Consider the following 25,367-nt stretch of genomic DNA (forward strand, 5'->3'; position numbering starts at 1 on the left):
TATACTGCTCCTGCGATGACGTGTCATCTTAACATGTGGATGCGGCAGCCAATCACTGACTTGACCTGTCAACTTTTCTTACATCACAGCTACGGGGCTAGAAATCTCCTTCAACATCTCTGATAATTGGTGTTAATTTAGACTTGAATTAAATCCCTAGTTATTTCATCATCTATATTAACCCATTGCGCTGGACCAAGCTTCCTCTTTTTGCCTTAAAATGAACCTATGTCTGACACCATACTGATCCTTAAATTGACTGAAAGAATGTTCATGGATTTACTTCCACAATGTAGAAACCATACTGTAACGTTGTAAAAGCATTGTGCTCTCTGCATTTAATGTGCAGTTATTGAGCACATTAACGCTTTCATGGCCAAAGGTCATTGATGCGCCTGTGTCCAGGTCAAATTTTCAATTTTTGATATGCACTTCTTTAAACGATAATATCTTTGGAACCGCTTTTGAATATCACAACTATTTTTACTTTTGTTTTTTTTACAAGGCTTATGAGGCTTTAATCTTCTAGACTAGTTTAATTCAGTGTTGTGTTTTATATATATATATATATATATATATATATATATATATATATATATACACTGTAGAGCTCTGCAACAATTAGGCCTCATACCCACTTCCGTTTTTCCATCAGGGTCCTATCTGTTGTTTAGCTGATAGCACCCTGACACATTCATTTCAATGGGGCCATGCACTCTAAAGTTGTTTTAACGGAACCGTGCAGCCGTTCCGTCAAAAATAGGACAGGTCCTACTCCTGTCTGTTTTTGACAGAACAGTCTCTGCCTTTTCATTGATTTGGTCCATGAAACGGACTGCACACGGAAGCATTCCGTGTGCGGTCCGTGTCTCACAGAACAGTCATTAGTGGCCGTACAACGGCCGACAGAAGTTTGCATGCGGCCTTAGTCCTCTTCTCTCTCTGTCACCCTGGATCACTATGAGGGGAGAGTGAAGAGGGCTATATACACACGACCATGAAAAAAATGACTGTCAAAAACGAATTAACTGTCAGTTTTTTATGGCTGTTTTGCATCACTGTTTCTCAAAATTTGAATACATTTCCCAGCCGTCTGACCGTTTTTAACCAGCATTTGCCATCTGTTTTTGATGGACGTTAACATTTTTTATAAATTTTATTCGTTAGATCTTTTTGTCCCAACCCCCTGAAAACACCACAGTGCCCATGTAGATAGTGCCACATAGTGCCATTGCCCTCATAGGTAGTGCCCACTGTAAATAGTGCCACAATTCTCCCTGTAGATAACGCCCACATAGTGCCACACAATGCCCATGTAGATAGCGCCACAGTGTCCCCTGTAGATATTGCTAATATAATGCCACAGTACCCATGTAGCCACACCGCCTGTAAATAGCGCCACCCCCCTGTAGATAGCAAAACCCCCCCTGTTTTTAGCAATATCCCCGCTGCAGATAGCGCCAACCCCACCCCCCGTAAATGGCACCCTCTTCCTCTAAATAGCACCATTGTAGCTCCCTCTAGGAGCGGAATCCCTCTCGAAGATTCCGCTCCTACAGGAAGCCCCTGATATCTCTGTCTGTATATGGACAGTGGCGTCAGGGGTTAACTCTAAAAGTGGAATCCCCTGCTAGAGCGGGGATTCCGCTCCAGTAGCCCCTGATGTCACTGTCCATATATGGATAGTCACACCAGGGGATTCTCCAGTAGCGGAATCCCCGACACAGTGCGATCTGACACCGGGGATTCTGCTCCTAGAGAAAGCCGCTGACGTCATTGTCAATAAATAGCACCATTATAGCTCCCTGTAGGAGCGGGATCCCTCACGAAGATTCCGCTCCTACAGGAAGCCCCTGATGTCTCTGTCTATATATGGACAGTGACGTCAGGGGTTAACTCCAAAAGTGGAATTCCATGCCAGAGCGGGGATTCCGCTCCAGGAGTAGCCCCTGACGTCACTGTCCATATATCTATAGTGGCACCAGTGGCTTCTCCAGTAGCGGAATCCCCCGCCAGAGTGTCGGACGGGGATTCCGCTCCTAGAGAAAGCCACTGATGTCACTGTCCAAATGGACAGAGACGCCAGGGGCTCTCTCTAGAAGCGGAATCCCTGGCCAGTGCGCTCTGACACCGGGGATTCCGCTCCTAGGGTCCGTTCAGGAGGCGCGATCTACAGCGGGGGGGATGTTTTCTATCTGGAGGGGGGTGGCACCATCTACAGCGGGGATGGAGAGACGGCTGGGTCTCCCTCTAGGCGGGGAATCCTCGGCCAGAGCGCTGGCCGGGGATTCCGATGCTGCAGGGAGCTTAGGTGGTGCCATCTACAGAGGTTTTTGCGCTGCCTACAGAGGGTTGTGGGTGGCACGATCTACACTGGGGGTGTATTCCGGGGCTCTTAAAGCCCCAGTTGACATGAGCGTGCAGTGCTACTAAACTGAAGCAGCACTGCACTCATTAAACCCGTTCCAGGCTGTCAACTTTTATACACGTGTTAAGTGCACGAGGCATCGGCAGTTAGAACGTATATAGCCGTATAGCAGTCGTTAAGCAGTTAAATACTATGTGAAAACTAGTTTTTATCCTATTTGTAATCCATATGCAAATCACAAAGGTGCCACATAAACTGAATTATATTTCTATAGATTCTGAATCCTATTCCATAATACTAGATAGATAGATCATTAGATCGATATAAAGGGAGAGAATCCAAGAGTCAAAAGCACAGGCGGCTTGTGGGTGTAGGCCCAGGGGAACAGACCCTCGTCCCATATGTACACAGCAAAAAAATAGGCAGCACTCCGTAGGTCAAGTGAAAGAAGTGGGGTGCTTTATTACCCTACAGAGTGCTATATATATATATATATATATATATATATATATATATATATATATATATATATATATTCTTTCTATTTTCCAAGCTGGTGAATGATCTGTATAGCTAGATTGTTTGTCGTAGCCATCAATGTGATTGCTATATTCTATTCTTTACTGTCTATCGTAGTGGTTGAAGTAGTGACTTGTCATTTAAGGAGAGTCTAATCTTGATAAGCTGTGTTACAGCAAGGTGTTATTGGTGCTTTGCCACATTACTAGGTTTTAAAATAAAAGCTTTTATCCTCAGGAGAACATTCTGTTCCCAAGGCTTTATTGTCCTATGGAAGATTCGGGGGCGTTGTAGGCTCATTTCACCACAGTTGGTGTCGCAATTCTCTCTCATGACTACAGAACAGGCAGCCATGCACTCGTCTTGGCTCTTTTTTTCATGTTGTTAATTATTAGTCGCCTGTATATCTGCCAAGTCTTGAGGAACCAAATCTTTTGTTTACATGTCTGGAAATAGAACTATTTAGCCTAAAATGGAAAAGAGCATTTTCCAATGTTGTACTGTGACTTTTCAGAACTGCAAAATCTATCATATGTTTTTCATGATGCGTTCATTTTTTGTTGTAATTTGTCTTTTTAAAATGCATTATTTTTACTTGCCAATTAAAACAAGCTTTTGGTTTATGTCTAATTATGGTATTTTTATTTTTAGGATGGCTTTTTATGTTGTGTTTTGAGTGGCTGTGATTACAGTGTAGTCGTTTTTAATTATTGGCTATGCAGATAGGATTTGCTATTTCGGCTCGAGTCCTGTGATTCCAGCAGTCCTTGATGTGTGAAAGAAGTGGAACTTAGTGCTGAGGTTCCTATATTAGAGAGTGTTATAAAGTGGTACAGATTATGTGCCACATGGCAACGTCATGAAAGTCCAGATTCTGCATTATCGCTAATACCCCTGAGGACGCTGCAGCAAAACATGTCGGGGGGGGGGGGGGGGGGGCTTTTCTTTTCTTTTTTTTACTTTTTTAGAGCAATGCAATCTTAGGCAGTTTGTTCAAACGGACAGATACCTTCATTAGATATTTATCTTCATGCATAATCGCTACGGACCAGTAGCCACTTCTCTGTCTATGCTCTTCCTATAGCTATTAGTACAATGACATTTAGCTGTAGTATTGAGTGTCCTTACTGATGGACCGCGTTGTAGTTTTAACCTTATACTGTATGTGATTTGTCTTTTTGGTTAACTTAATAAAGATTAGTACGAAACTTTAGGATTTATTTTTACATGGTAGTTGGGGAAAAAACTTGCTCCTGTTGCCTTCTGGCAATTCTTGTATATTAAAATTTGTTTGCCCGCCAACTATTTGGGTCTATCGGTGTGTTGGCAGATTCTGCATTGGGGCCCAGGAGCTTCAAGTTACGCCTCCTTTTGATCCTAGGTTATTTATCTCCCAAGACCATCACAGAAGGGACATGTGGTTAATGACTGAAGACCATAATATAGTAGTTGTCTGAGGTTTTCCGTTTTGGTGGCCTACTCCTAAAATAGGCCATCAATGTATGATCAGTGAGGGTCTGACTCCTGGGACCCCTACAATCATCAGTACTAGGAAGCTGTGGCACTTGCTGGGACATCAGAGACATTTCATTGTTTATCGAGGCACGTTGACGCACATATGGCTGTGCCTGGTAATGAAGCATAGCAGATTCAAGTATCAAGCACACCTACTGCCATACATATGGCTTTGTGCCTGCTTAAACGATTGTTCTTCTAATCATGGGGGTCTCAAGGTTTGCCCCCCACTGACAATACATTGATGGTCTTGTATATACCCCTTAATATTAATGATATTGTGCTCGAAGGCAGCCACCACTGGGCATGCTCCCCAAATGTCATGAAAGCAAGTGTAGAAACAAAATTCTGTTTGTTTTGGTTTTTTTAAACCAAAAACTGGCGTTATAGTCTCTCCGTAATTTTCATAAAAATATTCTGCTCTGTAAAATTTTTCTAAAAAGTGGCCCCGTTATGGACAATAATACAAATAAAGTTCCGTTATGCGTGAAGTTCTTAAGTAAAAATAGCGTAGAAAGGAATGTTTTTGTTATTTTTGTGTGGTCCTTAGGTCTGTGCCAAAACTTCAGTTTTAATCATGCTGAAATGTAGTCCTTCTTTCCCAGATGTCCAGGAGTCTTATGATAAGTAAAAGTAGATTATGGAGCAGCACTTTAATTCCGTGACCCTTTAGCAGAGAATGAGCGTTTAGTAATAACAGGTTTGTTTTCTTTTTTTTACAGAGGGATTTTTCAATCATCCTTTCTTAGATCAGGTGTCTACAGTCAAAAAGTGTAAGTACATACGGAGGTATAGTTTCAATGTACATATATTGATATGTCTTGTGGTTCGCAAAATGCCTACCAGATGTACTCAAAACTCAGATTGTTACAGGTGTGTGCTTGCGGGTTGGTTTACTTAGATGGCTTGTGCCAGTTACAAATAGAGAGTGGCATTAGATCCCGAGCTCCTCTATTCTTTTAATCGTCTTTCATTCGAATTAAGAATTACATTTACGTGGGGATACATTACCTTTTTTTCTGATTTGATCATTTAGTCTTACCCTTGTTGACGTGCCCTGAAAACATAGGAATAATATGTTATCAGTATTGTCACATCTATGGTATTTCATGAAACCTGTTCATCATGTAGGGGGGCAGAATAGTGTCTACTTGTAAATTGAATAAATGAATGTATGACTTTCCGGAATTTAATCATTCATATTTTAAATTCTCATTGGCGCTGGGCTGTATGGTGTTACGGAGTCAAGTTCCCCTCACTGTGATTGACAGTCTTTGTATACACCATCGTACAGGGAGAGCCAGACCTATTTTGTGTCATTTACCTCCCAAAAACTGTGGGCCTCAATATTGCCTCCTTTGTGCTTCATGTGATCTTTATGAAATGAATAGGATAATTATTGGGCTCCTCAGAAGATGGCAGAATATGGCTTCTGTCACCTCTAGTCCAGGACAGCGAGTAGCCATATTTCATGTGACTTAGAAACAACTGGTTTTGACAACATGCTCACAACTATGTTATAAGTAGTCAATAATAGTTTGTTTCTGAGTAATCGTAAACCACTATTCACTAGTCTAAATGCGCAAAAAAAGACCAACGATTCACGATAAAACGATTGCCCTTTACAATACCTATGATCGAAAGTGCATTTGAAAATGGCACCATAGGTACAATGATTTGGTTCAAATTGCTCCATCTAACACAAAAGGCTTTAGACTTGTTTAATGGCTTTATTGATCACCATGTCAGTACTGGCGTTGACTCAAACCAATAACCTTGCCAGTAAGTGAATCTTCTCAAATTTAAGAGGATCATTATGTGACTCATTCAGTCCAATGGTGACCACTTATCAGGCTACGTATGTGGTCATTTTCCAACAGTGATGATAATGAACAGGGGCCTTAGCATGAATATGGCAAGGGCCTCTGATGGCAACATGGCGCCTTATAGTTTATTCCCAGCATTACTTTCCCTTATTTGTTATGGCACTTACCCAAGGTCATTAATAGATCAGTGGTGTTAACACTTTCCCGACCGCCCACTGTCTTTTGACGTCAGGCGGTACGGGTGCTTAATCTACAGAGACTTCTTTTGGCGTCGCTGCAGATCAGGCTGATGAGCGCTCGTCCTCTAAGCAGGAGCTGTTACTAACCGCTCCTGATCTTAGAGCAGCCTCCTGAACACAGCTGGGGTCGGCAAACATTCGGACCCCAGCTGTGTAACACTTTGATTACCGCGGTCCGTGACCGCGGCATGATCAAAGGGAATTCCCCTCTTTGATCGCATCACCGGGATTCCAGTGATGCGATCAAACAATGGGGAATCCCTCTGCAGTCAGCCCTGGGGACCTACATAGGACCCCAGGGCTGTCTGTTCCGTGTGCCTGCTGTTCGGGCACACTATGTGCTGCCCGATCAGCAGCCTGTGTCATAGTGACACAGTGTAATGTATTAGCGTACAGAAGTATGCTAATACATTACAAGTAAAAAATAAAGTTACAAATAAAGTTATCCCTTGATGGGATTAAAAAAAAAAAAAGTAAATAAATAAAAAAAGTGCCAAAAAGAGTCTTTATTTTGCATTAAATACATTTTATTGCCCCCACACTAAATAAAAACAAAAAACCTACGCATATTAGGTATCTACACGACCGTAATAACCTGAAGAATTAATCTAATGGGTTATTTAGCGTGAAATGTGAACGGGATAAAAAATAAACAAAAAAAAACTATTCCTAGAATCGCTTTTTCCTATATTCCCGCCGTAAAAAAAAAAATTTTTTTACCCCCTAACTGTGGGAAAAATAAAATACTATTTCTCTCGCATAAAACAAGGCCTCATACAGCCACGTCAATGAAAAAATAAAAAAGTTATGGCTGCTGAAACGCAGAGAGGCAAAAAATGAAAAATTTAGCTGGTCATTAAGGTCTTTTCAGGCCCGGTCATTAAGGGGTTAATATACTGTACACATGCAAGTTCTAGCATGTTCTGCAATGGCTACTGAATTCTCCAGCTTTCCGATTGGTAAAAAGTGCCCAAAATGGTGGGGAATTTGGTTACATATTCTCAGCGTTCTGGAGGGCTTTTGCCCATATAATGTAGCTGTAGACTGACGTGCATCGCCCCTTCCTCCCTCGTGGCGGTAGCTTGTTAGTGGGGATTTAGTTGCCCAATTGATTTGTAGACCAGGTCATTAAATGGTGTTTCTAATATATTTATTTATTGGTGGTTAATCATGAATAAAATGCAATATTTATTGTTTGTTTTGTTATTCTGTGTGTGTTTTGAATGGCGCTTGTGTTATCATGAGGTGCGTTTGGAACTACAATTGATGTCTGTTTTTTTTTTCCATATCTATAATGCGCAAGACTAAGGTTGCTGAACCCCTGATCTGTCTATTCATGTCCAACATTGAGACGTGTGCATCATTTTTGTATACCTGTTTCTCTGGATTTACATTCACTACATTGGTTTTCCATCATTAGCAGTGTGAATAGCATTTTCTTTTTCTGTATTTCTAGCCTGCCCTGTCCCAGTGCCTACTTACTCGGGGTCAAGTATTTCAGGCAGCTCCTGTGGAAGCTCACCATCCTGTCGCTTTGCATCTCCTCCTGTAAGTGTATGGGAAGTTTATCACTCACAGTATTTCAATTATCACGATCATTACACTGGCATTTCTAGAATATAGCTTGTGCTGCCAATAATGAGTCTGTGAGAGATATCAATGGCATAAACGATTGGCATTCCTACGTTTACTCGCAGATTGTAAGTACAAACATAATCAAAAGGGATACGGGACGGGTCTTCTACCTTTTTAGGTTTTTAAAAGGGCATATTCAGAGCCCTGGTCTATTCATTATCCTGTTTAAGTTGCAGGAAGGCGCTTTGCTGCCTTCATGCAAAACCATTCAGTAGAGGAAGAATCCTGCTGCAGCCAGTTACCTTACAGTCGGAGTCGAGTCTGGTGTGAGGAAGAGGGGGAAGGGTTCCTCATCCCCTTACATGCACCAGATCTGCTCAATGGCTAAGGGCTCTTTTACACCGGACAATTATCAGGAAAACGAGCGTTCCTAATTATTGGGAACGCTCATTCCCAATAATTGCCCTGTGTAAAAAGGGCAATGATCAGCCGATGAACGAGCAAACACACTCGTTCATTGGCTGATTTGTATAATTTTAAATGTCGAAAATATTATTGTTGTTCGCATCAGATCTCCATGTGTAAACCAGGAGACATGCTGCCGACGTGATAGAAATGTATCTGGATGAGCGATAATAGTAACAAGCGCTCGTCCCCATACTAGCTACTTGTGAGCTGTTTCGTTGATCGGCCCTCGTTTACACGGCCCACGTCGGGCCATGTAGGAGTACCTTAACTCACCTTGTGTCTGTAAATCACAAACATGAAACATCACTTTTCTGATCACAGTATAAATATAGCAGTATAGATAATTGACTTTTTTTTTTTTTAATTATTATTTCCCAGTCCTTGCCAGATATGCAGCATATCCAAGAAGAAAATCTGTCATCACCACCATTGGGTCCTCCAAATTATTTACACATCTCCAAGGACTCTGCTAGCACAAGCAGCAAGAACTCTTCATGTGATACAGATGACTTTGTCCTGGTACCAAGCAACCCGTCCTCTGACCACTCATGTAAGATTCCTATTGTAGTTAATCAAACCTGAACTTCCAGAGATCAATTTGCCAGGTCTAGAGTAGCGTACCCACTAAATTATTCTGCTTGAAAAAAAATTCACAATATTAAAAAACACTCTAGTGTTTGCATTTCAACGTTTTATTGTATATGCTTCATTTGTGTGCTGTATATTGGTTAAATCTACCGTTTTTTGTTTTTGAAATAAAACGGGCCATCATGGCACCAGATCTTAAATCCAGGGTCAGGCCGAAGATCGCTGTCGGCCAAACACTCTGTCTTCCGTCACTTTACTATAAACATGCACACGTATCAGCCAAGCATCCGTGTTCATTTTAATTGGGAAAGGGCGATAATTGTTGCCATAGGCGTCAAACATTTCTTGGAGAAGAAAGGATCGGTAATGTTTGTATCCAACGTGCTCGATCCTTGTTTTCCCCAAGGCAGATGTTAGTGGTAGGCTGAATTCATACACAATAGCTTGTTAGCCTATCCTGTGGAAATCAACTAGACGGGCCTACACCATATTTGAAATAGAGGTTTTACAGTTGGACTAATGCATTTACTGGGAGTAAATAAAAATGTTCTTCTAATTTGATGTTTGGGAACACAGACATTTATATGTGTACTAAACCTAGAATGGTTTTGGGTATCTATGAAGTATTTTATGGTCTACAATACACAAGTGCTTTGAAAGCCTAAAGGCTTGTGAAGTTAATTTTCGTCACTTTTATTGCAGATGACCTGCCTACAGGGACAGCCGGGCGCAGGGCGTCTAGTGAGTTCTTGATGTGTGGAGGGTAAGTTATTATCTACCTCAGCCTTCTTTATCATTTTGGCAATTGAGGCTTTTTAGAGCCATGTAGAACATTCTCCCCAGACAGTGTAAAAGATATATATGTGGTGTCAAAATAATAAGTCTGCACTGTAGAGGAGCCAGTCCTGTAGTAACATGATTTTCTAGATGCTATCTATCTTTTAATCTGAATAAAGGCTTCCTGTGCCAGTAATGGGTTAGAAGCCATCATATATGGATAATATGAAACGGTTTTTGTAGTCGCTGACTAATATATGGACTTCTAAATCAAATCGTTAAGATTTTTATATTTTCTCAACTTCATAGGCAGTCTCCTTTAAATATATCGGGAGGTTCTGGACAAACGCAGAAAGCCCCTTGTAGCTCCTCTCGTTGTACCGCTTCAACGGTTACTAACAGGTGTGTTCTGGATCCATTCTTGTTAAATGGCAATTACAATCATAAAGAAAACGGTCAGTGGTGAGATTTGCCAGAAAGTATACGCTGCAAAACACGCAGTGAAAGTGTCCTATCTTTATTCAATAAAGGCAGAATTCACAACAGCGCATACAAAAAATGTATCAATAGGCCCCATTCACCCAAAGGAGGCCAAAAGAGTGTCCTTTTGGCAACTGTCAGACTGGTATACATCGGTATACTTTTTTTTTTTCAACTGTATTCTGTACTATTCCATTCGGAGGCATCGCTCAAAAAAAGTATACCGTGCAGTATACGTTTTTGTTTTTTAACATAAGAGCCTATACTGTATGCCTGAACAGTGGCATCTGTCGGAGGTATATGTCAGGAAATACTTCTGACGTGTATCCCTAACGTACACTGCAAACACGGTGTGATTAAACCCTAATATGTTATCCAGTTAAATCCTGAATGCATGTTCATGTAAAAACACGTAGCTGGGTGTATCCGTGTTTCAGGATGGATTTATCTGTGTAGGTTAGATCTATACTGGCACTTAATTACTATTGATTGTAGAGTCTTGGTACTGCAGACCGGCCAGGACTAAGTATCGTAGATGTTCATCTGGATATGGAATGCACCCTCCATCCACACATTTCCCACTTCACTGGGCCATTTTATGGGTGCTGCTACTCCCCCACCCGAAAGCCCCCCCCCCCCTCCCATTGGCATAGCTATGTTTTAATGCCTTATTTTCGTTAACTCTGTCTGGTGTACACATTCCTGACTCCTGATGTGAAGGTTTACAGTCTGTATACGGCCCTGTGGAATATGTTAGTGCTGCCATAAATCATGTTTTAAAAAGAAAAAAAATTGTATTCGTGTTCCATTGCAATTGCTTTTATTGTCGCTGACCCTTCCTTGTGAGTATTGTCCTATTGGAGCAACAAATCTGATCTAAACAGCAGAGCACTGCAATAAACTGAAGCATACAATTCTTTTTTTTTTTTTTTTTTTTTTTATTCTTTTTTTGCAAATTAATACCACAACCCTTTTTAGCTTTATATATATATATATATATATATATATATATATATATATATATATATATATATATATATATATATATGCTTGAGAAAGGTCCCAAGGTGGGACGGAAACGTTGCATTGCCATGTTGGCTCAATAAATTTCACCTTGATCATTGGAGTGCTGCTGAATTTTCTTTTTGGAGATAGATATATATATATATATATATATATATATATTGTTTTAAAAAAACGTGATTTTATAGGTGTACTACAAAACCTTCTGCTCTATTTTCAAGAGGTGGGATGTTCTTAACTACAAATCGTATCATTTGGCAAAAAAAAAACAAAAAAACATATGCACCTGCTAAGACCTTTCGTGGCCCTGCTCCAATGGCGAAGATTAGAGAAACCTCTGATCTTCGTCGTTTAACCTCTTTTATGCCGCGATCCATGCTGATCGCCTCATCCTAGGAAAAAGCAAAGAGGAGAACCCCTTTGATCACATCACAGGGCCTTCTATACCCATACCATAGACCGGTAGACATAAGGTATGTCCTAACAGCTTTTGTAGCAGACTATTCTGCCTGAGTCCTCCACATTTGATCTGTGAATTGCATAACTAAATAAAAACAACTGAAAGGTACCCCGATATGTCTAATAATAAACCTACAGCTCCTGTAAAAAATAAGACCTCATTGGAGGCCTTGTACATTGGAAGAAAACAAAGAACATAAAGACATATTTGAGAACTGAATAGAACTGGGAAAAACAGAGGTCTTTACGTTCTTTTTCTGTATTAAAGAGTTAACATTTTTGTCGTACGAACATCACAAAGTAGCCACAATGATGTTATTAATTAACATGGAGCTCGGTTTCGGTCACCTGTTGTATATTTCTGTTAGTAAGTGTGTATATACTTCTAGTCAGTGACTAAGATATGCGCTAGTTGTCAGTTGTTGACCCGGAGTACGGTGATGTGGATAAGAGTACTTTGTATTGCCCTAGTAAACTTACATAATGTGCCTTTATATGTAGCCTGCTGTACATGATTAGGTTCATGTAAACATTGGCGCTGGTGTGTGAACTCCTCTTGTACTTCCTGTTCTAGCTGGAAGCGGACTTTCCTAGAATTGCTTTGTTTTGATCAGCTCTGCGTAGAGCAGGCTGTCCGGGAGGGACTTAGTCCTGCTGATGTGCAAGCTTTGCTTTTCTTTGCCTGCATACACTAATGAAGAGTCCACAGGAGGGACTGTTTCTACTCTGGTTCAACTGAAAGCTTTTCTCGCACTTCCAGTAGAAGACATTGATTTTTGACACTCCAGTCATTTTCATTTTTGTTGTGCAATGGTTCAGATAACCTGGAGACCAGTACACAGAGACTTATTCCCGCTGTCCATGCTTCTTGACCATAGGCAAAATCCAATTCAGATGTCGCCACGCAGCGAGACCCCACCAATTCCTGTCCCAACCCAGCTACGGAACTATCAACGCATTGAGCAGAATCTCTCGTCCACCGCTAGCCCGACATCTCACCCACATGGGTCACCAAGGTATGGTCCAGAATTATTGCATGTCCTTGATGGAATATAATGAATTAGATGAAACGTCACATTGGTACTTTCTATTACGAACGTTTGAATTCTTCATGTCTAAATTACACATCGCCTGCAATTCCTGACATCCATTCATATTGAATGTACATGAATTTATTATATGACGTATAGGTTAGTGTATGATACATCTTCCCCTTTAACCAGAACATTTTTGCTACAGACTTTCTTAGTGCATACTGACACTAGTAGGTGCAATAAATAATGTACAGTGTACAAAGGTGTTCCTATTTTAAAAATTTAATTTAATTGGACTGCCAGATAGAATAGCGCGATTCGTCACTCCACAGAACCGGTTTCCACTACTCCAGAGTCCAGTGGCGGCATATTTTACACCACTCCATCCACCGCTTGGCATTGTGCTTGGTGCTGCTTGGCCATGGAAACCCATGTCATGAAGCTCCTGGGGCACATTTTTTGTGCGGATGCTAATGTCAGTGGAGGTTTGGAACTCTGCGTTGATGAATTGTATGCACTCCGCATTAATTTTGTCCATATAGTGTATGTATGTGTGTATATATACAGAGAGAGATTTATTCTTTATTGACTATGCACTTTGCATACATTAATGCTATTGAATATGAATTATCAATAAGTTCAGAAGTATTTGGATAAATGGAATTACCTGGTATGTGTCGCCACCACTATTTGTACTCAGTTGAACAGTTAGTTTATTTAATATCACAGTATTTGAAAATGTGTGATGTAATGATGAACCAGGTCCGCAATATACAGTTCACTGTTTATTCTAGAGTACAGTTTGCTCCTTTCTCGGATGACCCTCAGTTTTTTTTATTATGTGTGATCATCAATGTGGACTTTTAAAGTAACCTTCAATTCCAAAACAGGAAAAGCTAATTAGTGAATGAATGAAATAAAATAAAAAAATTCTCTACAGATCTGGGGCAGTGAGACGTTCTAATACCAGCCCCATGGGCTTCTTAAAGGTTGGTTCTGGATCTCCAAGTTCAACAGACGTGGTGTCGGCTACTGGACGTCGATTATCCACTGGCTCTTCTCGACCATATTCTCCATTAGGTACTTTTAATAGTTGCTGCACTTTTAACCAACTTTGCCTAAATCAATAGTTTAAGAGCATATAAGAAACATTTTAATTTTATATTTCATTAGAGAACAATAGCTGTCTACTCGTCAGGCTCCTTCCTCCCTTCCAGAGCCTGCAGAGGGGGAAACTACTAAAAAAAATGTGTCATATAATAGGCAGAAAGTGTTGTTCCTCATGTACACACATGACCGCTTATTCTGAAAAGTCATCTCAAAGTGTAGGTACACTTAAGGCTTCGTTCACATCTGCGTTGGGGGTCCCGTTCTGACGTTCCGTCAGAGGTTTCCATCAGAAAGGGACCCTGAGCGGACACAAACTGACACCGATGGAAACCAGAGGTTTCCGTTTCCATTACCATTGATTTCAATGGTGACGGAGCCGGTGCCCGTGGTTTCTGTCTGTTGTGCACCGGACCCGTCGTTTTGCCGGAAGCAATAGAGAAGCAATAGCGTAGTCGACTACGCTAGTGCTTCCGGCAAAACGACGGGTCCGGTGCACAACAGACAGAAACGGAAACCACAGGAATCGGCTCCGTCACCATTGAAATAAATGGTAATGGAAACTGAAACCTCTGTGTCAGTTTGTGTCTGCTCAGCGTCCCGTTCTGATGGAAACCTCCGGCGGAACGTCAGAACGGGACCCCGACGCAGATGTGAACGAAGCCTTAAATGTTGTAACTTTCTCTGGATGTTCTAGTAGTTGGTCATTGTGGTTACTGATTAACAGTAGGTTTGCCAAATGCAGTATATGTTATTTATGCAGGTGTTTACAACATAATAGTTTGTGTATTCTACTCCTATGGATTTGTTTTATATCTATGCCGATATTATACTAAATAGACCATGTAAATATCTGCGCGTTGAATGTGTTGGCACAGTCATATTTTTTTTATACTCCAAATAAACAAAACTTAAAGGGGTTGTTCACTTTTTTTTTTTCTATTAATTTACTTATAGAATAGGAAATCATACAGAGTTTGTATAATCCATGTATTTAAAATTCTGCTCGCATACCTTTCTTACATCAGTGAGGTTGCCTCGGTCTAAAAAAAATAAAAAATAGTATAGCCCACAGAGTAGTCCATAGAAATGCACCCAAAGGATAACTGAATGGATTAAAGATGGTGGCACATCATGTGACCACTGGCATTCAGATAACAGGTTATTGAGGAGCAGAAGTTATGATGTATTTCTACCTACAGCAGCATCTCATCATCATCTCTGTCAGTGTCTGTGAGGAGCAGCTCTTACATTCTTCTACCTGTTCGTTCGTTCGTTCGTTCGTTCGTTCGTTCGTTCGTTCGTTCGTTCGTTCGTTCGTTCGTTCGTTCGTTCGTTCGTGTTTTGTTGTTGTTTGTGTTTTGTTGTTTTTTGGTTTGTTTTTTTTTACAGTAAACTTTATTAACAGCTTGGCAACATGTCGTAGGGACAGTTATTTTATAAATCATCTAGAGACCGTAAATATAGGCACAATGAAGTAGTTATCATTAGACCTATTTACCTAGCCCATAGGTGTGGGTGTGTGTGTGTGTGTGGTGGGTCGCATGACTGGCGCCATGTTTAGTCATATTCCGTTCGCCTGTGGATACATTACACAGGACTAATCTGTGGGCTATACCATTCCACTGTGATAGGGGCCTCATGCAATGATATAAGAAAAGTATGTGAGCCGAACTTCTAACACATGTATATTCGGAAACTATGATTTTCTATTCTACAAATAAAAAAAGAAAAACTGGACAACCCCTTTATTATTGGAACATAAAACAGTTTAAAATTGTGCCCAGACTACACTACTGCAAGAAGCTGAGTCCTTCAACTGTTTATTCAAGTATTCTGATAACGAACAGCTCCGTGCGTGTATGTTGTGCTCGCTCTCATTTTACGTTTTTTATTGCGCAGTGGGAACAATCCCAGAGCAGATCGGACATTGTTGTTGCGGTCATGCTCAAGGCCACGAGTCTAGAAGTCGAAGCTCTTCAGGAGGTGAGGTCTTCAGATATCCTTCATATGCACCAACATACATGAAACCATTAAAATGCCGTGATTCCACTTACATTCCAAATCATATTTAAAAAACCCATGCGTACTTGTACATCAGGAATAAATGTATATTTAAGCTTACAAACCTTAAACATTAAATTAGCTGTATTCTGAATCATGAAGGTATGAGTATATACTACCTTCATTGTAGACCTACAACCGGAAGCAGCATTGCTGAAGACCCTTCTAGCTGCCGCCATTTTTTTTATCGGCTCGCGCTCATTTGTAAATAGGTGCTGTAAGTATATTATATAGAGCTGCTGCTCACGCAACTCACTAATATATAAGTAGAAGTTCACGGAAGTTAAATCCGAGCATAGCTATTACCACGCTGTAAATATACCAAGGTGAGCTGTATCTGACTCACCCGAGCAGACCTTTTAAGTGTTACATGACGATAACAGACTGCCTAACCTGAGAATACCTTTCAGCTGCAAGAAAGTTTATTGGCTCTTTCCCAAGCGGACTTGTGACTGACAGCATATAGTAAGCCCGCTTCAGCAAAAACGTCACGGAGCGGAACCTAAACTGAACTTGTAGCGTCCGTACAGTCGTTCTCAAGATACATCCGCTTATTACAGGACGTGCTGCAAGTAGAAATGAAGCCAGCGATAATTGATAGTTCTGCATAATGTATCTAGATAGACACTGTGTGCAGGACACAGGGATTCAATGGATACCAAGGAGAGATTCCCAGCTTCGTGAACTGCCCCCCTAAGGCCAAACATAATAAAACCGCATATGTTTTCATACACAATGTAGCACATGATACACAATGTATCACTTTTGCCCAAAGCGTTTCTTCAGTGGAGGTTGATGTCCTAGGATGGTGGAGATATCTGCTGCATATACTGTATTCTACACGCAGAACATTTGGGCTTTACAGAGTTGAAATAAGCAATATGATTTATTTATTTTGGTGTGTTCAGGTTCCCCAGTGCCACAGTCGCAGTCACCTCAGTTTTTGCTTGGCGGAAGGCTGCCAAGTGCCCCAACGCTCACAGACATCTATCAGAACAAACAGAAGCTACGAAAGCAGCACTCTGATCCTGTCTGCCCCTCATATGCTGGGCATGGCTTTAGCCATTCTCCACAGCCAGCACGTCCGGTCAGTCTTGGAGCATCTCCTACAAAACACATGGGATCATCGCCAAGGAGCTCAGAATGGCTGTATAAAAGCCCCCTACCCACCATCATAGGATCACCCACCAAGGTTTGTTATAGATATACCAAATTTTTTACCTGTGATACGCAAACTCCGTTTGGATTTTTCTCCTGTCAAGTGCCCTTTATCCAACTAGTACACCCCATACAATGCCCATTTATCTATGACCCCTGTGGGGGGGGGGGGGGGGGGATATGTAGGTGTCTTGCAATTGATTGAACATTCCATTTGTACCTTTATACCATTATGATGAAGAGACCATATATTCCAGTCTATTCGAACACTGCATAGGGCCATAGTGTTTGTGAGCCTATTTATCCTACAATATCTATGCGTTCAATAGAAGCTTTGGTAGAACCTGCCCATCCAGATGATAGAATTTCTACATATTCTACAATATTTGAGTGTCACTTTTAATGGTATCGCTTTTCCAGGCAACTGCTCCATTCAAGATCCCTAAAACACAAGCCTCATCAAATCTTCCCGCTTTGGTAACCCGTCAGGGACATGTAGACACTCTTGTACATGTCAAAGATTTGTTGGAACCAAGGGACTGCTCTCATTTTCATTGTCCACATGGTATTGAAAAGGCAGGCACTGCAGAACATGGCAAAGCTGCTTTTGGAAGGTAAATTTCACATGCTTATTGTTGTAGTGAGCATTGTTATCTTAGTAGGTTTCTTAGCACAGGCCAAGCTTGTGATGTTTCATGGTCTACAAACTCGATTATGTGGCGACTTTGGCTGACACCGGTCGCACGGCCAAAGATCGCTGTGTAGCGTTGCCTGCTTCGCAGGTGATGAAAGCAGCTTGCAATTCTTGTGATTCAAATAAAAGTGGGGTAGACGACCACATCTCCATCGAAAAAGACTTCCTATTAATTCACGCCGAATACAGGTGCATATAAATATGGCGACGTTTTGGCTCCAAACAAGTGAGCCTTACTCACGCTCAGGCTTGAGTAAGGTTTACTTGTTTAAGGCTGAATTGATTGGAACCGAAACGTTGCCATTTTTCTTTGCGTCTGTATTTGGTATAAATAGTAATCCTTTTTAAATGGGGATGCTGTAATCTATCCCATTATTTGATTACGTGACTGAGAAATAACCAACCCACCTAAGACATTGTGCATCCACAGGCTACAAGGAAGGATTGCTGGTCCTAAACTTGTGTCTTTCTGACTTCTTTCGAATGTCCCTTTCATTATCTGCGGTGCGTTCAGCGCGACACAGATCTTTGGCCGTGCAACTTGTCATGCCAAAATTGCTGTGTAGCCCTAGATGGCATTAATTCCATCTGGCCACATCTTTCTGTGGGGCCAAGAATCTGAAAGCCTCCCACAGATGTGTTAGTGTGCGCTTTATTTCATGTGAAATTGGGCTGTCAGTAAGAGTTTATCCAGCCTAGTTTAAAAGTGGCTTCCTGCCATCTAGTGGCCATTGCTGTTATAGAATTATTATTTTTCATAGGCGCTTACTTGTATTGAGTAATGATCACACATATACATATTTCTTTATTACTTTGTTTCCATGTATAAATGATAAAGAAGTGTGGGTGTGGAAGATGTATGTGTGTTCAATACACTTAATTGGACAGTGTTGGCTCTCAGTATGAATAATAATGACAGTAAGCAATGCCATTGACCTTTACAGGTCCGTCAGTGCTGGCAAATTGTCAGATCAGACCAGCAGAACTATCCTTGGAGGCCAGCATTACCAGGGCAGCACAGACAGTCTGAACTCTGAGCGTCCCATGGATACAGGTATGGATATTTTTCTGCTGAACGTTTTGAGTTGTCATAAATTGTGCGATCACATTCTGTTTGTTTTGGATTACATTGTCCATGGTAGGCAGCATGTGAAGACTAGTAAAATCTCCGTTTTGTCTCCTGGTTTTGTAATGTGTCCAATGTGATTTGCAGCGCAGAGATGAATCTAGATTTGTATTCTGCATTTCTTTCTAGTCCCTTCTGGTGCTACGGGAAGCGTTCTGGCAGTGCCTGCGATGGCTAATAGAGCTGTGATGTTTACTGTTGGATCTCCTCCCAGCAGCGCCACCCCTCCCACGTGTACTCACATGATGATGAGGGCTCGAGCCACTTCAGGTAGGGCCTTCATCCGTTATTCCTGGTAATTCTGCAAGATTATGAATCTATTTACTCGTATATATATTTAGCAATTTATAAATGTAGAGCTGTAAAACCCAGGTACATTCACAAGAACTGAACGTGGTCAACATAGTCATCGGAACATAAAATTCTTAAATCTAGTTTAACATTGCTTCTTACTCCCTTTGTCATATTTGAACAAACTTGTACGTCTAAGAAAGGTGAATGAATTTGCATTATTAATATTTCAGTCATTTAATACCTGCTTTTTTTTCTTTCATACAGTTGGATCAAACAGCTCTGGGGGCTCCCTCTGCTCTACTAGTGGCCGGGTGTATATGGGCTCCCCCTGTGGAATTCACATGGGTTCCTCTCCTCCTGGAGCTGATGTGGCTCCAGCTCTAAAGTACATGTCTTATGGCACATCACCACCTAGTCTGGAAGATTTCATCACATTCGAGGCCCCCGAACTCCCTGAGGAAACCCTAATGGAGGTAAATATCAAAGCTGATGTTGCTAGAATTCTGTATACTCTGTATATATCCTTTTCACTACTCCGTGTCTGATGCTGCTGCTGCATGGCCACATCTTAAGCTAGAAAAGTTTCAGATCAGCAGACTGCATTTAAAGGAGTTGTGCAGTTTTTATTTATTTTTATTTGTACAATAGGAAATCATGCAGCTTTCTTATATGCATGTATTAAAAATTCTGCCCACATTTCTTATAGTGCCTGAGGCCCCTGTCACCTTACAATGGTATAGGCCACAGATTAGTCCTATGTAATGCATCCACAGGCTAACTGAACGACTAAACATGGTGTCAGTTATGTGACCCCCCCCCCCCCCCACACACACACACATCATGTTACCTCTAGCATTCACTTAGCAACAGGGTCACATGACATACATGTGTTGGGGCCACATATGTGTGAAAATAACTAATGTGCATGTAATTACTGTGTCTAGAGGATTTTTTAAATGTCTGCCTGTCTTCAGGGGATGTTTTCATGTTAATAAAGTTAACCCCTTCACGACTGCCATACGGCTATATACGTTCTAACTGCCCATGCCCCATGCAGTTAGCACATGTATAGACGTCGGCAGCCTGGAACGGGTTTAATGAGTGCTGTGCTGCTTCAGTGTGAGCAGCACTGCACTCTCATGTGTGCTGGGGCTTTGAGAGACCCGGAATACACCCCCACTGTAGATAGCCACCCACAACCCCCGCAAAGTCCTCTGTAGATAGCGCCACCTAAGCTCCCTCCAGCATCGGAATCCATGGCCAACGCTCTCCATCCCCGCTGTAGATAGTGCCACCTCCCTGCAGATAGCAACCCCTCCCTGCAGATGGCAACCCCTCCCTGTAGATAGCATCACACCCCCAACTGTAAATGGCGCCACCTGAAATGATTCTAGGAGCGGAATTCCCTGTGTCGGATCGCACTGGCAGGGGATTCCGCTTCTAGACAGAGCCCCTGACGTCACTGTCCATTTGCACAGTGACGTTCGTGGCTCTCTAGGAGTGGAATCCCTGGCCGACACTCTGGCCAAGGATTCCGCTACTGGAGAAGCCCCTGGAGTCACTATCCATATATGGACCGAGACATCAGGGGTTTCCTGTAAGAGCAGAATCTTCAGCCAGAGGGATTCCTCTCCTACAGGGAGCTACAGGGGTGCCATTTACTGGGGGAGTGGCTCTATCTGCAGTGGGGATATTGCTAAATACAGGGGGGTGGCGCTATTTACAGAGGGGGTGGTGCTATCTACAGGGGTGTGCTATATACATCGGGTGTCGCACTATCTACATGGGTACTGTGGCATTATATTGGCACTATCTACAGGGGACACTCTGGCGCTATCTACATTGGCACTGTGTGTGGCACTAAGTGGGCATTATCTACAGGGAGAACAGTGGCACTATGTGGGCACTGGCACTATTTACAGTGGGCACTGGCACTACTGTGGGCAATGTGGCACTATCTACAGTGGTATTGCGTCACTATCTACATGGGCACTTTGGTGTTTTCTGGGGGTTGGGACAAAAAGCCTTAACAAATAAAATTCATCCATTTTTTTTAACATCCATGAAAAACAGATGGCAACTGCTGGTTAAAAACGTTCAGAAGGGCCGGGAAATGTATTCAAATTTTGAGACACATTGATGCAAAACGGTCATGAAAAACTGACAGATGATTCGTTGACTGCCATTTTTTTCACGGTCGTGTGTATATAGCCCTCTTCACTCTCCCCTCACAGCGATCCAGGGTGACAGATATAGATATAGATAGATATATAGATAGATAGATAGATTGATAGATATATTTAGATATGAATGATCTTGCAGCCCTCCAATAGGCAATTTTTTTTTATTTATTCAGTTCACATCAAGCAAAAAATGCAATGTTTGAGTCCTGCAATAGGACCTTTCTCAAGCATCCTATTTGTCAAGGTCCTATTGCAGGACTGAAACATTGCATTTTTTGCTTGATGTGGACTGAATAAATCACATTTTTTTTGCCTTTTGGAGGGCTGCAAGATCTTCTTTTTTTTTTTTTTTTTTTTAAATATCTGAATTTAGTCCAAGGATCAGGGCTACTTGGCTGAGCACCCAGTCTTATCCCATACCTTATCGTGGGGTGAGTGCTGCTGTTTTTCGCGTGTGTGTGTGTGTATATATATATATAATTATTTGATTTTTAGTGATTGGTCGATTTGTCTGCTCATAATAAAAATTAAAAACACTGAATTAAACTAATTTGGAGAATGAAAGCCTCATAAGTCTTGTAAAAGGAGGAGAAGAATGTAAGCGCTGCTCCTCAGACACTGACAATGATATTTTGCTGTAGGTAGAAATACTTTATAACTTCTGCTCCTCCATAACCTATTATTCACCTGTTACCTGAATGCCCGTGGTCACATGACTGCCGCCATCTTTAGTCCATTCAGTTATCCTATGGGTGCATTTCTATGGACTAATATGTGGGCTATACCATTTTTACAATTTTTAGACTGAGACAACTGCACTGATATACGAAAGGTATGTGAGCAGAATTTTAAATACATGTACCGTATTTTTCGGACAATAAGACAGTTTTTAGCAAGAATAAATCTTGCTAAAAAGTCCCTACGTCTTATAGTCCGCGGTCAAGGGACCGGCATCGCCGGGCGCTCTGACCGCTTCATTACTTAACCACTTCCCAACCAATGGCGTGCCAGCACATCATGGGGGAGGGGGGATGATGTATGGAGCGGGCTCACGCGCTGAGCCCACTCCATGCACTGCAGGTGTCAGCTGTGTTTTACAGCGGATAAGCTGCTCGAACAGCCGGGAACAGCAATTTCACTGTTCCTGGGCGTTTAAGGGGATTGTGCCATAAAACACATGTATCCCCTATCCACAAGATAGGGGATACATGTGTTATCGACAAGGAGAACGGGGACCGACCGTCGCCAAGAGCGCTTCGCGTTCTGGGTCCGGCAGCTTCATAGAGATCAATGGGATTCTTCTGCGCATGTGTGAACGGCTCTCCATTAATCTCTATGGAGCTGCGGAACAGATAAGACCGACACAGAACCCGGAAGTTCAGGCTTCTCATGTAGGGCTTTTGGTGACATTCGGTCCCCTGTTCTTCTTATCGCTGGGGGTCCCAGCGGTCGGACCCCCAGCGATCTCACATGTAGCCCCTATCCTGTGGATAGGGGATACATGTGTTTTATGGCAAACCCCTTTAGTTAAATGCTGCGGTCAATAGCGACCGTGGCATTTATAGGGGTTTTTCTATGAAGGATATGTCCTAAATGTCCAATAGAAAAAAAAGTTAGATACATTTTCAGTGAGTGTAGAAAAAAAATATTAAAACTTCAAAAAAAAAAAAACCTTTCCCCCAAGCCCAATGTAAAAAATACAATAATTTGGTATCGCTGCGTTCGTAAAAGCCCGATCTATTACAATATACCATTACTTAACCCCCTACGGTGAGTTTAAAAATGTAAAACATCAAAATAGTTTTTTGGTCACCTTAGCGCTTAAAACATTTAATAAAATGTGATCCAAAAATGGTGCCAATAAAACTACAGCTCGTCCCGCAAAAAATAAGCCCTCACACAGCTCAATCGATTAAAAAAAAAGTATACAAAAATTTCCTATGTTCTGTTGTCTAAAACCTGAGTGCGTCTTATAGTCCGAAAAATACGGTATATTAGAAATCTGTAGGATTTCTTATTCTCTAAATAAATTAATAGAAAGTGGACAACTCCTTTAATATTTAAGGGTTAATTAACCTTCAGCTAATAGAGAACCACTCTAATCAAAGTGAAATAATGCAGGGATCACATTGATTGTCCATAGCTTCCTATTTAACCCCTTAAGGACGAAGCCAATTTTAATTTTTTTGTCCCCACATTCCAAGAACCATAGCACTTTTTTTTATTTTTTTATTCTCCATTGACACAGCCGTATGTGTGAGTGCTTGTTTTTTGCGAGTCGAGTTGTATTTTTTAACGTACTGTGAAACTTTAAAAACTAATTTTTAGGGTGGAGTTTAAAAAAAAAACCGGGACTTTACCATGCAATCACTCATGCAATAGAATGCAATACCCATGTATTGCAGTGTGTTGCCTTTTTCTGCGCTCTACTATTATGCCTTGCCTCTGGCATAAAACTACTAAGCAATTGCATGAACTAGGTCATGAACGTGCAGATACTTTAGACCACGCAACCAATAACAAGCGTTTATCGCTATAATCTGGATGTCTGTACTGTCATTTCTATCCAATGTCAGTTGGTAAACAATGGCGCAGGAGGACTAGCGCTTAATGCCAGAATTTGACTGGACTTGTGAGCTAATGTAATGCTTTTATTATTTGTTCTAGAACCCATTAAGTGATTTTATTTCACATGTATGCATGCAGTGATCTCTATATTTCTTTACAATCAGAGGGAACACACCGAAACTCTACAACATCTCAATCTAATGCTTGCCTTCACCGAATGCGTCATGGAACTGACTGCAAGTTGCAGCAGAAACACTGATCTCTGCACCTCCGCGGTGTCCCTTTACCAGATCCAGGAAAGTGTGGTGGTAGATCAGATAAGTCAGCTGAGCAAAGAATGGGGGTAAGTGAACAAGATGACATTTTTGAACCTCTCTGTATGTGGTTGATTTCTCCCGTCTGTGTTCTCCTTTGTGTGGGTGAGTTGGTAAGGTGGCATTCTCCTTCATGTTTGATTTCTGACCCTGTATAGCCCTCTAACCCCTTCTCGCTACAACATAACCTGAGAACTGAGGATGGTAATTGACCTAGCTGCCATTGTTTTCTCAGACAAGTAGAACAGCTGGTACTGTACATGAAAGCCGCGCAGTTCCTGGCATCCTCCCTACAGCTTGCCAAATCGCAGATCAAATCGGCAAAGTTGACCCCTTCTAGTGCTGTGAAACAAGGTACCAATGTTGTTCTTACACAACGTTTTGTCTGAGTGCATTCATAAGAATAAGCGATCCTGACCCTTATTTATTTCTTCATTACTGTTCCAGTGGTGAAGACCATGAATGACCGATATAAGTTCTGCATCGGCATGAGCAAGAAACTGACTGAGCAACTAAATCACTTTTTCTCCGACAAACAGAGATTTGTGGATGAGATCAACAGTGTCACAGCGGAAAAATTAATCTACAGTTGTGCCGTGGAAATGGTAAAGTTCCGTCTAGATGCCGATAAATGCTAGGAGTTTATTATGTTCTAGATGAACGGTGTCCATTCTTGTAGTTTTATAGACCATGCAAGAATGGTCCTGGCATGTCATTTAGGCTCACGGTGAAATTGTTGGCTTTACCATTGTTCCCATGTATTACACATTTCTTAATGGTATGATTTGTGAACATAGCATATTTTCATGTTGTGTGCATTTGTCTTTTAAAAAAGAAAATAGCGGAAATCTTGTCTTTTAAAGCGACTATCCCAGACCCCCATATAACAAAAAAACATTTTACCAAAAAATACTTACCTATTCTGTGTCCTAGTACTAGTGCCTGCCACTGTACGGACTTAGCAGTCAGAAATTGGTGAGTGACATCA

At 41.5% G+C, this 25,367-nt stretch overlaps 1 protein-coding gene across 2 annotated transcripts in view; it reads left to right on the forward strand.

Annotated features, from left to right (window-relative positions):
- The window catches only part of ULK2 (unc-51 like autophagy activating kinase 2), a 90,594-nt gene that overhangs the window by 58,697 nt on the left and 6,530 nt on the right, over window positions 1-25,367 (forward strand). The window contains exons 11-26 of one of the 2 annotated variants that reach the window (XM_075853006.1): window positions 5,125-5,175; window positions 7,924-8,015; window positions 8,889-9,060; window positions 9,801-9,861; window positions 10,185-10,277; window positions 12,716-12,853; window positions 13,812-13,951; window positions 15,881-15,964; window positions 16,951-17,234; window positions 17,621-17,814; window positions 18,839-18,948; window positions 19,150-19,290; window positions 19,579-19,787; window positions 24,230-24,408; window positions 24,615-24,733; window positions 24,827-24,984. In XM_075853006.1, the coding sequence (XP_075709121.1) occupies window positions 5,125-5,175; window positions 7,924-8,015; window positions 8,889-9,060; window positions 9,801-9,861; window positions 10,185-10,277; window positions 12,716-12,853; window positions 13,812-13,951; window positions 15,881-15,964; window positions 16,951-17,234; window positions 17,621-17,814; window positions 18,839-18,948; window positions 19,150-19,290; window positions 19,579-19,787; window positions 24,230-24,408; window positions 24,615-24,733; window positions 24,827-24,984 (2,225 nt within the window). The remainder of the gene's footprint in view (window positions 1-5,124; window positions 5,176-7,923; window positions 8,016-8,888; window positions 9,061-9,800; window positions 9,862-10,184; window positions 10,278-12,715; window positions 12,854-13,811; window positions 13,952-15,880; window positions 15,965-16,950; window positions 17,235-17,620; window positions 17,815-18,838; window positions 18,949-19,149; window positions 19,291-19,578; window positions 19,788-24,229; window positions 24,409-24,614; window positions 24,734-24,826; window positions 24,985-25,367) is intronic. The other variant, XM_075853007.1, reaches the window with a different exon arrangement.

Source organism: Rhinoderma darwinii, chromosome 2 (assembly GCF_050947455.1).
Source record: "Rhinoderma darwinii isolate aRhiDar2 chromosome 2, aRhiDar2.hap1, whole genome shotgun sequence".
Classification (NCBI taxonomy): Eukaryota; Metazoa; Chordata; class Amphibia; order Anura; family Rhinodermatidae; genus Rhinoderma; species Rhinoderma darwinii.